The sequence below is a fragment of the Paramormyrops kingsleyae genome, chromosome 19 (assembly GCF_048594095.1).
Source record: "Paramormyrops kingsleyae isolate MSU_618 chromosome 19, PKINGS_0.4, whole genome shotgun sequence".
NCBI lineage: Eukaryota > Metazoa > Chordata > Actinopteri > Osteoglossiformes > Mormyridae > Paramormyrops > Paramormyrops kingsleyae.
In genome coordinates this window covers 27716842-27734540 of record NC_132815.1, presented here as the reverse complement: position 1 = coordinate 27734540, position 17699 = coordinate 27716842, and the positions used below count along the sequence as shown (strand labels likewise).

Sequence of the window (17699 nt, the reverse complement as noted above, 5' to 3'; positions counted from 1 at the left end):
ATCACAAATACAGCATGCGGGACAAGAAACAAGCCCAGAACCACAGGGTACACCATGAGACCGCACACCGCCCACAAAATCACACACACCGCACACTGCCCACAAAATCACACATAGAGCAGGAGGAACAGGAAACAAGCCCAGAGCCAGAGGTTACACCGTGAGATCACACACCGCAGCACAATCACAAATACAGCATGCGGGACAGGAAACAAGCCCAGAACCACAGGGTACACCATGAGACCGCACACCGCCCACAAAATCACACATACACCAGGAGGAACAGGAAACAAGCCCAGAGCCAGAGGATACAGCCTGAGACCTCACACCGACCACAATCACACATACAGCAGGAGGGACAGGAAACAAGCCCAGAGCCAGAGTTTACACTGTGAGACCACACACCGCAGCACAATCACAAATACAGCATGCGGGACAGGAAACAAGCCCAGAGACAGAGCTTGCACCATGAGACCACAATACAGCAGGAGGGACAGGAAACAAGCCCAGAACCAGAGGTTACAACATGAGACCACACACCTCCCCCACAGAATCTCACAAAACAGCAGGAGGGATAGGTAACAAGACTAGAGCCAGAGGTTACACCTTGAGACCTCACAACTTCACGAAATCACACATACAGCAGGGGTACAGGAAACCAGCCCAGAGCCAGAGGTTACACCTTGAGACCACAAACCACCACCACCGACAATGACAGGAGGGACAGCAGGAGCGACAAGAAACAAGCCTAGAGCCAGAGGTTACAACATGAGACCACACAGCAACAACAATCACAAATACAGCAGAACGGACAGGAAACAAGCCCAGAACTACAGGTTACACCATGCGACCACACACTACCCACAAAATCAGACATACAGCAGACGGGTCAGGAAACAAGCCCAGAGACAGAGGTTACACCTTGAGATCCTACACCCCCCACCCCCCCACAATCACACATACCGCAGGAGGGACAGGAAACAAGACAAGAGCCATAAGTTACACCCTGAGACTGCATAATCACACATACAGCAGGAGGGACAGGAAACAAACTCAGAACCAGAGGTTACAACATGAGACCACGTACCCCCCCACAATCACACATACAGCAGGGGGGCAGGAAACAAGCCCAGAGCCAGAGGTTACAACATGAGACCTCACAACACCCACAATCACACGTACAGCAGTACAGACAAGAAACAATCATAAAACCAGAGGTTACACCGTGAGACCGTATACCTCCTCACAATCACACAAAACAACAGGAGGGACAGGAAACAAGCCCAGAACCAGAGGTTACACCATGCGACCGCACACCACCCACACAATCACATATACAGCAGGAGGGACAGGAAAAAAGCCTATAACCAGAGGTTACACCGTCAGGCCACTGTCCGCTGCACAATCAGAAATACAGCAGGGGGGACAGGAAACAAGCCCAGAGCCAGAAGTTGCACCATGAGACCTCACAACACCCACAATCACACGTACAGCAGTACGGACAAGAAACAATCTTAAAACCAGTGGTTACACTGTGAGACCATACACCTCCCCACAATCACACAAACAGCAGGAGGGACAGGAAACAAGCCCAGGATCATAGGTTTCACCATGAGACCTCACACCACCCACAATCACACATACAGCAGCGGGGACAGAAAACAAGCTCAGAGCCGTAGGTTACACCATGAGACCGCACACCTACCCATAATCACAAATACAGCAGAGGGGACAGGAAACAAGCCCAGAGCCATAGGTTACACCGTATGACCGCACACCGCCTACACACAATCACACATACAGCAGTAGGGACAGTAAACAAGCCCAGAGCCAGAGATTACACCGTGAGACTGCACACCACCCACAATCACACATAAAGCAGTTGGAACAGGAAACAAGCCGAGAATTATAGGTTACACCATGAGACCGCACACCGCCACACAATCACACATACAGCAGGGGGGACAGAAAACATGCCCTGAGACATAGGTTACACCGTGAGACCGCACACCTCACACAATCACACATACAGCAGCGGTGACAGGAAACAAGCCCATAGCCAGAGGTTACAACTTTAGATTGCGCAATCACACATACAGCAGGAGGGACAGGAAACAAGCCTAGAACCAGAGGTTCCACCGTGAGACCACACAACACCACAAAATCACACATACAGCAATGAGAACAGGAAACAAGCCCAGAGCCAGAGGTTACACCATGAGACCTTATAATACTGTACAATAACACATAAAGCAGTAGGGACAGTAAACAAGCCAAGAACCAGAGGTTACACCGTGAAACCACACACCTGCACAATCACAAATATAGCAGGGGGGACAGGAAACATGCCCAGAACCAGAGGTTACACCGTGAGACCTCACACCTCCCCACAATCACACATACAGCAGGGGGACAGGAAACAAGCCCAAAGCCACAGGTTACATCATGAGACCACAAACCACCACCACCTACAAAATCACACATACAGCAGGAGGGACAGGAAACAAGCCCAGAGCCAGAGGTTACACCATGAGACCACACACCGCTCACAATCACAGGTACAGCAAGAGGGACAGGAAACAAGCCTAGAACCATAGGTTACACCATGAGACCGCACACCTCCTCACAATCACACATAAAGCAGTAGGGACAGGAAACAAGCCCAGGTCCATAGGTTACACCATGAGACCTCACACCACCCACAATCACACATACAGCAGAATGGACAGGAAACAAGCCCAGACCTGGAGGATACACCATGAGACCACACACGCCCACAAAATTACATATACAGCTGTAGGGACAGGAAACAAGCCAAGAACCATAGCTTACACGTGAGACCGCACAACACCACCCACAATCACACATAGAGCAGTAGGGACAGGAAACAAGCCCATTACCAAAGGTTTCACCTTGAGACCACAAAACAGCCCACAATCACACATATAGCAGGAGGGACAGGAACCAAGACCAGAACCAGAGATTACACCATAAGACCGCACACCACCAACAGACAATCACACATACAGCAGTACGGACAGTAAACAAGCCCAGAACCAGAGGTTACACCATGAGACCACACATCACCACAAAATCACACATACAGCAGTAGGGACAGGGACCAAGCCCAGGACCATAGGTTACACCATGAGACCTCACAACCACCACAATCACACATACAGCAGGAGGGAAAGGAAACAAGCCCAGAGCCAGAGGTTACACCATGAGATTGCACACGCCCCCACAATTACTCATAAAGCAGCAGGGACAGTAAACAAGCCCAGAACCAGAGGTTACACCATAAGACCGCACACCACCGCCCCCACAAAATCATAAACATAGCAGCAGGGACAGGAAACAAACCCAGAACCAGAGGTTACACCACGAGACCTTACACTTCCCCACAATCACACATAAAGCAAGAGGGACAAGATACAAGCCCAGAACCAGAGGTTACACACTGAGACCACACACATGCTCACAATCACACACACAGCAGGAGGGACAGGAAACAAGCCCAGAACCAGAGGTTACACCCTGAGACCGCACACCCCCCCAAAATCACACATACAGCAGGAGGGACAGGAAACAAGCTAGTAGCCATACACTATGGACCATACAATACCACAAAATCACACATACAGCAGGAGCGACAGGAAACAAGCCCATAACCAGAGGTTACACCTTGAGACCGCATACCCCCCCACAATTACACATACAGCAGGAGGGACAGGAACAAAGCCCAGAGCCAGAGGTTACACCCTGAGACCGCACACCCCCCCCCCCCCCACAATCACACATACAGCAGGAGGGACAGTAATCAAGTGCTCATTATCATACACAAAATACATTCTGTTCCACAAACAGCATTATTTCGGTGTCCCACAGAGGAAGAGGACACTTGCGCCGGCTTTGGTCCCCCTTATTTCGGCCCGGCAGTCGCCTGCGGTGTTGTCATGCCCCGCTCGTGCCAATCCTTCTGTGTGCCACGCCCCCCTCGCTATATGTGGAATCCCCGTGTCATCAGCTGTTTCTAGTTGTGTTTGAGAATCAGAATCAGCTTTATTCGCCCAGTGTGCTGGGGCACACAAGGAATTTGTTTCCGGGAGCTTGAGACACTCTAGTACACATACAATAAATGACACTATACAAACAATAAATTATACTATAAAAGAAATAAAAATTGAGATATTTTTTTTTTATATATATATACACATCGGTAACACTGTATAAGTTTAAGGTGCGAGGTATAGTGCATACTGGGGGGAAATTGACAGAAGGCAGGTGACACAGCTTAGCTGTTTATGATGGTGATGGCCTGAGGGAAGCTGCTCCTATGTCTGGTGGTTTTTGTGTACAGAGTTCAGAATTCCACCTGCTTGTCCTAGTCCTCTTGTTGCTTCACAGCCTAGTCCAGTCATCCCTTTCATGTCTTTTTGCTGGCTAATGATATAATCCCTACGGCAACAATAAAGACCTTTGCTAACCAAAAACCATGGGTGGATAGAGCTATCCGTGAGGCAGGGAACGCATATAATGCAGGACTCACCTCTGGCGGTATGAGCACTTACAAAGCTGCTTCATACCTGTAAAGGACGTGAAACGCTGGTACCAGGAGCGCGCAGAGTCACACTTCCACCAGGCTGACACGGGCCAAATGTGGCACAGACTGCACACAGTCACAGACTTTAAAAGTAAATGCACTGCGGCTGCAAGTGTCAACTCTGTGTTTTCCCACAAAGTGTCTTGACTGAGAACATCACCTCCCGGTTTGGGCTCAGATGTGTCCAGGACAACTCAGATGCCCTGTGTCCAGGGCTCAGATGTGTCGGATCAGCAGTCTCTACAGGTCATTTACTGTAGATGGAAGACCAGAGCCACCAGGATCTGTCCGTCCATCCACTGAACTGTTCCACCCTCCTTTCACACTTTCAGGTGCTCTGTCCTGCCCCATAACTACAAAAAAGGAAGTTGCAACATCTTTAAAACTAACAACTTCTCTCTCCAAAACCAGTATCACCGGGTTTTGTCTGCCTTCCTGTTCAGTTCTCAAGGTAAGACGAACAATAGTTTAGCAAAATAATTTTAGTTCCTTTTGTAGCAGTTTATGATTTTTAATTCCAGTGTGACATGCTAAAGACCCAAGTAAAAATAATGTTAAAAAACTCTTACAAATCAGAATAATCAGCCACATAAGAATGTTGCTATGTCTTTTCGTGGGTGTCTCAGTGTTCCTCTGTGAGCTGTTTTGTGCAGTAATTCTTACTTACACAGTACTTTGTTACATTAATTACTGAATGAACCAATGTGGTAATAATAATAAACACAGGGCTTGTTTTCTGCATGATCTACGTGTTACACATACTTCCTGCTCCTGTAGAACTTGCAGGACCTGTCTGACCAGCCTCAGCATAGAGTACAAAACAGAAACTTATCAATTTATTTTAAGAGTAATTGACTTCTAAAGTAAAACTTAAAATTTAATTTTGCGTCATACATTTTGAATTTCTCTAACACAACATACAAACAGCCTCAAGTTTCAATTATACACTGTAAAAAATTCCACAGATTAAATTTACAAAAATTAGCTACCTAAATGCCTTCAAAATACGAGTTGTTTCAAACTGATATTCTGAGTATAAAGAACTTGAGATAAAAATATAAAGCAAATTTTCTCAACGCACGTGACAACACAGCAATCCCAGGTGCTCACTTCAGATTCTCTGCTCAGATATGTTTTTTTTGTTAGCCTGATTCACATTCATATTTTTTAAATGTGGCCAGTATCAGATTCCAGTGTGAACTGGTGACAGTCCTGAAGTGACCTACATGTGTAGAAGAACAATAACAGACCCCGATCCCGTTGTGACAATACTACGGTGTTACTGTATTTTTTCCCCCATTTTTCCTTAGTTCATAAACAGTTTGATATTTTACGTAAAGACAGTCTTAATTAGCGCCGGACGGATTAGGACGATGCGTCGTTTCGGATAAAGGCGTCTGCTAAATAAATTATTAAAAATGGTATGAAATTATATAGAGAGATTTATTTACAGAGTGTCTACGCAGTACGGAAAAGTATGGAGTTTGATTTTGGTGTTTTTCAGGTGTGGATAAGTACCGTCATGTGTAAAAATTAGGACACCACATACTTTATTCTTCATTAAGAAATATTAAAACATCAATATTAAATCTTCTTTCAAATTATGTCTGTGGATAAAGGTAATGTAATTGCATCATCTATGCAAAAACAAGGAACAAATTTACTTATTTAACAAAGGAAATTAACTAAGATACCAATTCCTAACGAGGAAAATGTTAGGACACCCTGTGCCCTAATAGTTAATATTTCCCCCTTTGGCTGAAATAACCTCAGTGACACGTTTCCTATAACCATCTATCAATCTCTGACATCGATTGACAGAAAGGCTTCCCCACTCTCCAATGCAGAATTCCTTAAGCTGTGTGATGTTTGAAGGGTGTCTTGCATGCACTTCTGCTTCAAATCACCCCACAGCATCTCAATAGGATTCAGATCTGGGCTTTGACTTGACCATTCCAGAACTCTCCATGTCTTTCTTGTAAGCCATTCCTTGGCACAAGCACCCTCTGATATGATGAAAAATTTATAGTGGATTCGATGATGGTGAGCTGGCCATGTTCTGCTGCAGCAAAGCAGGCCCAAACCATGACATTTCCATCCCCATGCGTCACAGTTGGTTTGAGGTTCTTTTGCACAAAAGCTGTCTTTGGTTTATGCCAAACATGTCCTCTGTTACGATGCCCAAATAATTCCATTTCAGATTCATCTGTCCAAAGCACACTGTTCCAAAAGTCCCAGTCTTTGTCTAGGTGGGTCTATGGCAAACTTCAGTGTTGCCCAGATGTTTTTTGACAGCAAGGGTTTCCTCCTTTCACACCTCCCATGTAAATCAAACGTTTGCATCTCTTTCTGATGGTAGATGCCTGTACCTTGACATCGACTGTGACAGGAGCTTCCTGTATGACCCTTGATGACCTTTTAGGATTTTTGGAGATGTCTTTCAGCATCTTGCGGTCGGCTCTCCGGCTGAACTTGCTAGGACAGCCTGTCCTGGCCATGCTGGCAGTTGTTTTAAATGTGAATTATTGTGTAAATTATTTTCCGGACAGTGGAATGGCTGATTCCAAACTCTCTTGAGATCTTTTTATATCCTTCCCAGACTCATATGCATCTACAAGCTTCTTTCTGAAGGCCTCAGAGAGCTCTTTGGATCTTACCATGGTGATATCACTCATTTCAACAATCAAGAGTAAACCAAACTAAATGTCTGTGGTTTAAGTAAGACAGGCTCCACCAAACATTCGACATTCCTTTTAGCTCGTCTAATGTCATTTTTTAATTCAGCCTGTAGATTTAGATACTCTTGCTTTATTATGTCATCATCAGTTATTTTCCATCTCTGGAACAAAGCCCTTTTCCTCCTTACTTTATACTTTATGTCCCTATTAAACCACCTAGGTTGCAATTTCCTAGATTTATTCTTGCTAGAAACAGGTATGAAGTCCTCTTGTACTTGCAATAATGTGCTTTTAAAAAATTCCCATGTCTCTTCAACAGTTTTGTTATTTAACTCCATCCAGTTCACGGTTTCTAGTTTTAATCTCATACAATTGAAGTTAGCCTTCCTAACATTATATATTTTTGATTTGGACTTTGCTCTTCGGGCACTAAACTTAACCTCAAATTTAACCATGTTATGATCGCTACTGTCAAGTGGTTCTAAAACATCTAATTTACCAATCCTGTCCTGGTTAGTACCTTCTGATTGGAAGCATGCCAACATAACGCCCATTTTCAAAAAAGGGGATAGAAGTAATTTGTCAAACTATAGGCCAATCAGTCTAACTTGTATAACTGGTAAAGTTATGGAGGCTATAATCAAAGAGAAAATGGTAGATTACCTGGACTCAAATAACATTTTGAGGGATAGCCAGCATGGATTTAGGAAAGGTAGATCCTGTTTAACAAATCTGTTGGAGTTTTTTGAGGAAGCTACTCAGGAAGTTGATGATAAGAAGGCCTATGATGTCATCTACTTAGATTTCCAAAAGGCTTTTGATGTTGTTCCCCACAAGAGGCTCTCACTTAAACTCAAAGCGACAGGTATTTTAGGAACTGTAGCGACTTGGATTGATAACTGGTTAACGGATAGGAAGCAGCGAGTAGTTATAAGAGGCTCGATGTCACAGTGGGCCTGCGTTCATAGTGGGGTACCGCAGGGTTCAATTTTAGGACCACTTTTGTTCCTAATTTACATAAATGATATAGACACCAATATATACAGTAAACTGGTGAAATTTGCAGATGACACCAAGGTGGGTGGTGTAGCAGATACTGAACTAGCGGCTCAGCAGCTACAGCGGGATCTTAATTTAATTAGTGACTGGGCTGACACCTGGCAGATGAAATTTAACATAGACAAATGTAAGGTACTCCATGTAGGGAGCAGAAATATAAAGTACAGGTATTTTATGGGACCTACTGAAATAAAGGTAGCTGATTATGAGAAAGACCTTGGTGTGTATGTTGATGCTTCCATGTCTCATTCTCGCCAGTGTGGGGAAGCAATAAAAAAGGCCAATAGGATGTTGGGGTACATCTCCAGGTGTGTGGAGTTTAAGTCAAGGGAGGTAATGCTAAGATTATACAATTCCTTGGTGAGACCTCACCTAGAATATTGTGTACAGGTTTGGTCACCATATCTTAAAAAGGACATAGCGGCCTTAGAAAAGGTGCAGCGTAGGGCCACAAGAATGATTCCTGGTCTTAGAGGAATGTCATACGAGGAAAGGTTATTTGAGCTAAATCTGTTCAGCCTCAAGCAAAGGAGACTGAGGGGGGACATGATCCAGGTCTATAAGATTCTAACAGGTTTGGATGCTGTTCAACCGAATAGTTACTTCAGCATTAGTTCAAATACAAGAACTCGTGGCCATAGGTGGAAATTAGCGGGAGAACATTTCAAACTGGATTTAAGGAAGCACTTCTTTACACAGCGTGTAGTCAGAGTATGGAATAGTCTTCCTGATAACGTAGTGCAAGCTGAATCCTTGGGTTCCTTTAAATCAGAGCTAGATAAGATTTTAACAACTCTGAGCTATTAGTTAAGTTCTCCCCAAGCGAGCTCGATGGGCCGAATGGCCTCCTCTCGTTTGTATAGTTCTTATGTTCTTATGTTCTTAAAAAGTTCTCTAACAATGTTCTAATCACCTTCACCTGGTTCAAGATTCAAGAACTTAATTGTCATTCCACACGTGTTCGCACATGCCGTGGAGGTCACAGATAAGCCACAGAGCTAGTCACACACACTTTTATATATAAAGATGAAAATTAAATATAGGTATTGGAATATATAGTATAGATTATAAATTAGCAGTATGTACAGTGTCCGATGCGCAGAAACAGACATGGATGCAACATAAAGTGGATCCAGGTAATTTACTATATAATAGTAATAAGTTAGTTACTGTGTTATAATGAGCATTGCAGATATGGGCTTATTGCACGTGTTAAATAACACTACGGTCGGTGGTGATAATTTAAATACAGTGGTACCTCAGAACTAGAATTGAATCTGTTCAGAACACCAGATCGAATCCTAAAAAGTTTGAATTCTGATCGAATTTCCCCCATAAGGAACAATGGAAAACCAATTAATTGGTTCCCAGCCCCAAAAATTACATCTAAATCTGTTTTTTTTTCCAGCATTTAAACACAAAATTAACTGGATAAAACAAGTGTTGGCACCTGAATAACCAGGCCAGAGAATAGAACAAAATGCTGTTTACTTAACAAACAGTACAGCAAAATATCACGGTAACTCAGCAAGGATTTTTCCGTATCCGGCTGTAGTCACTATATCCATCACTCTTCTTCTCTCTATCTCTTCTCAACAGTGTCAACTTTTTCGACACTGCCACCTAGTGTTCTAAAGTTGAAATAACACATCAGTTAACACAACATCATATACTGTACTAAACACATCTAAGCACATTTATCAAAACAGTAATTTGTAAAGTAAGAAAATAAATGTATAGAAACAATGTGTCCTGCCCCGATCGTCTGGTCCCTCCGTGTGCCACGCCCCCTCGTTAACCCCGTGTGAAATCCCCGTCTAATCAGCTGTTCCTGGTTGTTGTCATTAGTCCTCTGTATTTGGTCCACATTGCAGTTTGTTTCCCCAGTACGGTCATTGTATTGTCTACGTCTGCGTTTTGCCTGCCTTACCTGTATTTAAACCCCATATTCCCCGATACCCTGACGTCTGCACCTTTGTCTCCGTTCCGTCCCCGTGACAATATTATTATAATTAAATGTATGAATGGTTTATTATTAATATTAAAATAATGAATAAGAAATCTTTATTTTTAAATGTATTTTATTATATAATTATAATTACTGTTACTCTCACGCCCCGCTCCGTCCGCTCCTAATGTGTGTCACGCCCACCTCATTACCTCCTATTTCTCCCTGATTGTTCTCACCTGTGGCTTGTTACCCGTAGCTTGTCTGTTGTATTTAGTCCTCGTCTGAGTCAGTCTTCCCCAGACTTGTCATTAATGTTACCCCTCGTTCTTCCCCGTCTTGTGGATTCTGCCGTAATAAACCCCGTTTGCCCTACTTCCTGGCTCCGTATCCCTGCTTCCCGGATCGCCTTCTGCGCGAACGTGACAGAATGACAAGTCTCGCGAACAAGCTCAGCGCTACTGGGGAGGGTCTCCCCATGGAAGAAGTTATCCATTGGACGAACCTCTTCGAACTCCGGGAGGATCCAGTGGCCCGTCGATTGATCAACAGGTGTTGGGACCTCCTGCAGAGGAGGTTTCACACCGGTGAGCAACAGCAGCACGTTGAGGTAGGCAGAAACCTACGGCTGCTGAGGGAGAGAGCAGCAGTTTGGCTGGCCCCCCTGGGGTATGCCGACTGGGAACCACCCCCCGGCTCACCACCTACCTTCTTCCCAGTCTTAAGCAAGACGGCAATGGCTCCAGCCGCCCAGCGAAAGACAACTGTACCCAAGCGCACGACTGAGCTTAACGCGGCTTCTGCCGCTCACACCCCCAGCTCCGGAAGGAAGCAGCGAAAGCCGCGCCGAGCGCAACATGAGGGAGAGTCAGCGCTCTTCCTAGGTGCCTGCTCCCTAATGCCCGCGTGGGAGGACGCCTTTATTACCGGAGAGCCGGAGGACGTGGAGGAGCTACCTCCTTTGGAGACTGGTGATTACCGGCCAGAGCGCTTTCCATGAGGAGGGATCAGCGCCGTAGGAGACGCAAGTCCCTGGGTCCCTAAAGCCCTTAAAGGGGCAGCACTTGCTCGGCCGGTGCCCATCCTGGCGCCCATTCCGGACCTGCCTGCAGCACCGCCTGCTGCGGCTTCCGCCTCTCTCCCCGCGGCACCGCCTGCGGCTGCTTCCGCCTCTCTGCCCGCGGCACCGCCTGCGGCTGCTTCCGCCTCTCTGCCCGCGACACAGCCTGCTGCTGCTGCCGCCGCTGTGCCAGCGGTACCGCCTGTCCTGCCTGACCCGCCTGTCCTGCCTGTGGTCCCTGCAGCTGCCACCGCTCTGCCTGCCGTCCCTGCAGCTGCCACAGCTCTGCCTGCGGCACTGCCCAAGGTGGCCGCGTGATGGTGGCGCCAGCTGCAGCCCCCCCTGCTGGCCACACACCCAAGGTGCCTGCCAAGACGCCCCCTACTGGCCGCGTGACGGCGGCGTCCGCCGGGGTGCCCCCTGCTGGCCAGGAACTGAGGGTGCCCGCTGCAGCTCCACCCGAGGGCCTGGCTTCGCCTCCGCCTGCAGCGGAGGAAGCCGCTCTGCCCGTGGCGCCCCCTGCTGGCCGCACGTCCAAAGCGCCCTCCGAGGCGCCCCCTGCTGTGGCCAACAGGGGGCGCCACTGCAGGCGCCTCGGTCGAGCGGTAGCAGCTGCAGGGACCACAGGCGGGTCAGGCAGGACAGGCGGTACCGCTGGCACAGCGGCGGCAGCAGCAGCAGGCTGTGTCGCGGGCAGAGAGGCGGAAGCACCCCGTTTGCCCTACTTCCTGGCTCCGTATCCCTGCTTCCCGGATCACCTTCTGCGCGAACGTGACAGTTACTGTCTGTCATTGTCTAAATGTATTTGTACTGTCTAAATATGTGTATTCAGCTAGTGTAAACATGCATGATGCTATCACAGCGAATGCGAGGCTGAGACTGAAGCTTTACCCTTTGATTTCCGCTGAGAGACGTGCGGCGTGACTCATTTCCTCGTGAGTACAAGTTATCTTAGGTCGACGTTCACGGTTTGACTTCTGATATTCAGATCGAGCTCTAGGTAATTTTTTTTCGAACTCGTTGGTTCGACTTTATTCGAAATTCGAGTTGTAATGAGTTTGAGAACTGAGGTACCACTGTATTATGTTATGGGGAACATTGCACGTATGAGTGTATTGCACATGTTATATGTTATATGTCCCTTTGGTCTGCTGGAGGGTTATAGTCTATTAGTCCTTTTTGTGATGGAGATGGGGGGGGGAATCTGTGTGGGGGCTGAGGGGGGGGGGGGGGTCGGCAGAGTTCAGAAGTCTTACAGCATCTGGAAAGAAGCTGTTACACAGTCTGTTGGTCCTATTCTTCATGCTCCTCAGCTTCCTGCCTGTGCAGTCCTTTCTTTTATGCAGCCACGCAGCCTGCATGCCATACTGTGATGCAGAAAGAGAGAATGCTCTCCACCTTGTGCAGTCCTTTCTTTTCTGCAGCCACGCAGCCTGCATGCCATACTGTGATGCAGAAAGAGAGAATGCTCTCCATCTTGTGCAGTCCTTTCTTTTATGCAGCCACACAGCCTGCATGCCATACTGTGATGCAGAAAGAGAGAATGCTCTCCACCTTGTGCAGTCCTTTCTTTGCTGCAGCCGGCATGCCATACTGTGATGCAGAAAGAGAGAATACTCTCCACCTTGCGCTTCCTAAAATCCACGATTCCTTAGTTTTCTTTACGTTGATGCAGAGTCTATTTTTCCTGCCCCAGTCCTCCAAGTGCTCCACCTCCTGTCTGTATGCGGATTCGTCATCATTCCTGATGCATCCCACCACTGCCATGTCACTTCACGATCTGACAGCTGTGATGTTTAGCTGAACAGTCGTATGTCAGTAAGGTGAACAGGAGGGGGCTCAGCACACAACCCTGGGGGGAGCCAGTACTGAGGGTATTGGTGGAGTAGGAGAGGTTGTGGATTTTAACATGCTGTGGTCTGTTAGTGAAGAAGTCCAGGACCCAGTTGCAGATGGGAGAGCTCAGTCCAAGTGTCCTGAGTTTCCTCACCAGTGTCTGTGGGACTATTGTGTTAAATGCAGATGTGAAGTCCACAAACAGAAGGCGGACATACGAGTCTTTGATCTCTAGATGGGTGAGAGTCGTGTGAACCACTGCAGAGACGGCGTAGTCAGTGGATCTGTTCCTGCGATAGGCGTACTGATGTAGGTCCGCAGTGATATCGATGGAACTCTTAATGTGGGCCATAACCAGTCTCTCGAGGCACTTCATGAAAATCTGGGTGAGAGCAATCGGCCGATAGTCATTCAGACCTTCCACTGTGGAGCTTTTGGGGACTGGGATGATAGTGACTGTCTTCAGACAGCTTGGAACAGCTGCCTGTGCGAGTGAGGCATTGAAGAGCTGATGTGCACAGCTTTTTAGTACCCGAACAGGGATGTTATCTGGGCCAGCAGCCTTGCATGGGTTAATCCTCTGCAGGGTCCTACAGACCTCTGCTGTGGTCACCCTGAGGGGCACTTCTCCAGGTGATGGAGGGAGCCTGGTGCTGGAGGAATGGATGGTCTTGGGGTCCTTGAAGCGGGTGTAGAAGGTGTTTAGGGCATCAGGCAGGGAAGGATCTCTGGGGCACTGTGCCTCACTGGGTTTGGAGTGAGGTACTTGATACTCCTCCACATGCTCCGCGGGTCACTGGAGGAAAACCTTCTGGGCATATCCTTAGGACATCCTCTTTTGGTCTGTATGCCATTGTTGGTTATTACCTTTTATAATGAGCGCTGTTAATGCACTGCGTTATGTTTCATGTACCCAGCCAATAGCAATACTTTTGATCTGGATGTTGTCCATCCAAATGGAAGGTTATTTTTACGTCTAGAGGATGACTTTGAGGGATGTCCAAACAATTTCTAGGTGACCTAGTACGGATATGATAAGGACATTCTCAGAACCAGTTATGAACATTCTGAGAATATATTCTGGATATTAAATCCATGCAAATCCCAGATCATGACCGTTGTCTTCTTCTGACAGGAATTTAATATTGATTTAATAGGTTTAAAACCAAGGATACTAAAAATAATGCAGGATTACACTTAAATATCCTTTAATATATATTTCATCACTCTATACCCATTACTCAGATACTTTGGGAATTCTGCTACCATTTTATATACAAAGAAAAGGTTTGTGTCTTACCCATTCTGTCTAAACATCTAAACAGTGCATCTAAACAGTTACAATATTGCTTGGTTTACAAAAAACACTTACAGTAAATATATCACATCATATAATATAATTTTTTTCTGAAAGTTTTCACTTAGAAACCCCCCACCCTCTGTTAAAATGGTTTAGTCTAAACTCCCGCTCTGGGCTGCTTGTTCCAAAAGCACAGTTGCAACTTGCATAGTTGGGAAACGAGCCCCCTGCTGGCGGACACTCACTCACAGAGCTGTGAGCAAAGACACTTTGTGAGTGTTGAGTATAAACCAGCCCTAACTAGGGGTGTAACGATGCACTCAGCCCATGAGATGAGACGAGACGCGATATTGGGTTCACGAGACGAGATGAGACGATATTTTAACAATATTTTAAGGAAAACTTCAAAGAGAAAATATATTACTGGAAAGCAGCCTTTTATTTGATTAATTTGAAAGACAAAAAATGCTAAATGTTTTAAATAATCACCATCACTATATGCAGTAAAGAACAGAACAAATATCTAGCACCAAAAAATATTTCACCACAAACTCAAATGACAGGCTTCTCTCGTACTTGACTATTCAATTGAACATAAAATAGAATATAAATAAAACAATATAAATTACAAACATAAAACATTTTTTAATGTTTTCTTCACCGGTGCAGTGGATTTAAGTAAAGAGCTGTGATGGTGCTGCAAATGGCTTTTCCTACAATGCTTACAGATGGTTTGAGTTTTGTATGTAATGCTTAATTGGCTCAGATGAATAACTCACAAGAAGTGGAGTAACTGTTCTGTGAAAGTGATTAGAATTGGACTTGGACAAGGATGTTAAAAGAAGCAGTTATTAAAATAAGTTTCTAAACATTTCATAATACATTTAAGAAATATAACAGCATTTTAACCCCTTCAGTAAATTACATGTTAAACTTCTCCCCCTGAGAAACTAAAGTGCTGACTTATGAACAATAACTTCCATGACTGAGTGACGGCTCTGCTGAGTCTCAGTTCCTGTTGTGCGGTGTGACAGTGACAGACAGAAGTGGCCAGGATCTACAAAAGTCCCCGGTCCAGACAGCCCGAGAACCTGTAAACAAGGACCAGGTTCCAGAACTTCGGTGTGAAAGCACCTAATATGGTGAGTAATGAACCCAACAGGTGCAAACAGTTCAAAGAAGGAGGTAATTCCAAACTGAGAACAGCTATGGGCCCCAGAGCTCTGGTCTGTGACAAATGCAGCCCTCCAGAGCATGTAGATGGAAAAGTGCCTTAAAGTCCTCAATTCAATGGCTACATGCTTTTTTTTAACTTAAGCACACAGTATAATATGGCCCACAGTTGTTAGTCCAAATGATCAGTGCACATCTCTACCTGTAATTAAAAACTGATTGCTTTCCTTTGGTTGAAAGATATTATAGCCGGTAAACTGAATTTTGAATATAAAGCTGACATTACTTCTGCTTTTGATTACAGAGTCGGTCTATACATGGGAACTGGTTCTTCACAACCATAATCATCTAAGCGATGGCTGACCATTCCAATGAGGAGGTATGGATGTAACATCTTGGCATAAAATGCATGTTGTTAGAGCTGTAAATAACAGATACTGAGAGACAGGAGAGCCTTAAGTTCATAACATGAATAACTATTTTCAGAAAGCTCATCTCCGCAGTGCTCTTCCTCAGGCTACTTCCTTACCATACCACACTGCAGCAAATGTTACAGACATACTGTAACACAACAGAATAACTTAGCAGACAAAAAGCTCACTCTCCGCAGTGCTCTTCCTCAGGCTACTTCCTTACCATACCACACTGCACCAAATGTTACAGATGTACTGTAACAGAACCGAATAACTTAGCAGACAAAAAGCTCACTCTCTGCAGTGCTCTTCCTCAGGCTACTTCCTTACCATACTGCACTGCACCAAATGTTACAGACGTACTGTAACAGAACAGAATAACTTAGCAGACAAAAAGCTCACTCTCTGCAGTGTTCTTCCTGTAACTAACCTGGTTAAATAAAGGTTTGATGATAATTAATTTGCGGGTCTGTGAGTCTCATGGACTCATCTCCGACATCCTGCAGACCCAGACCTCACTCGCTGCCCTCTTGATGCATTCTCTGGAGGAGCTCACTAAAGAGGAGCTGAATACGTTTACATTTTACCTGATTCACCTGGCATATGAAAAGTATCAGCGCATTCCCAGGGGTCAGCTGGAGAATTTGAACAGAAGCGGCATCGCCGACATGATGATACGTTCCTATGGTGAAGTCGGTGCTCTCAATGTCATGCTTGAAGTCCTGAAGAAGATGAACCGGAATGACCTTGTTCAGAGATTGGATAACATCCTGCAGAAGGGTAATCATATTTTTAAACTTTCTTTTTGTCTAAATTATAACCTTTATAATCTCTTGAAAAATTAACATACTGTATAGGATTATATGGGAAAGTTTGTTAGACTGATGCTGAAGACAGAAATGAATTTGAAATTCTTCCTTATTTCAGATCCCCAAGCAGGAAGTGAGCTGGCAAGCCCACTCTTCCTTTTCCTTTTAGTGTTAGCACGGCTGGGGGGGCCCGGGGGGGTTGGGCAGCCAGTTGTCTGTTGTCATCTGGCTTTCTTTCTTTTATTTCTTTGTCTTCTCTTTTCTGTGTTTTTGAATTATTCTGTATAAATGATGCAGGAATGTATCCCAACATGACCATATAAAGCACCTTGGACTTGGTAGTGAAAGGCGCTATATAAAAATACATTGAATTGAATCCTGTATATCAGGACGGCCCGTGGCATAGGCAGTACAGGAAAATGCCAGGGGTGCCGTCTGTTCCAAAGGGGTAGAAAGGGAAGGGGGAAATGAAGATTTTGACTTTTACTATATTGATTTACTACTATTTTACAGTATTATCTCAAAATAATAAAAAGCTTATTAAGCTAGTGTAGCGGAAGCTAAAACCCTGGATTCCTTTAAATCAGAGCTTGATAAGATTTTAACAACTCTGAGCTATTAGTTAAGTTCTCCCCAAACGAGCTTAATGGGCCGAATGGCCCCCTCTTGTTTGTAAATTTCTTATGTTCTTAAATAAGCAAACCTTATTAAATAAGGGATATTTTATGCTTTGCCCGGTGCCCCCCCTCCCCTCCGTATCACACACTGTGGCGTCTTTAAGTGACATTGATACGATTGATAGGTGTGTGATATGATTAAT

The 17699-nt window shown here is 45.3% G+C and overlaps 1 protein-coding gene across 2 annotated transcripts in view; it reads left to right on the top strand.

Annotated features, from left to right (window-relative positions):
• The first annotated feature begins 5011 nt into the window (after positions 1–5011).
• Positions 5012–17699, top strand: part of LOC111842962 (NACHT, LRR and PYD domains-containing protein 3-like) — a 44773-nt gene continuing 32085 nt past the window's right edge. For both annotated transcript variants that reach the window (XM_072702648.1, XM_072702647.1), the window contains exons 1-4: positions 5012–5054; positions 15519–15626; positions 15962–16036; positions 16577–16850. In XM_072702648.1, the coding sequence (XP_072558749.1) occupies positions 16013–16036; positions 16577–16850 (298 nt within the window). In that variant the 5' untranslated portion in view covers positions 5012–5054; positions 15519–15626; positions 15962–16012. The remainder of the gene's footprint in view (positions 5055–15518; positions 15627–15961; positions 16037–16576; positions 16851–17699) is intronic.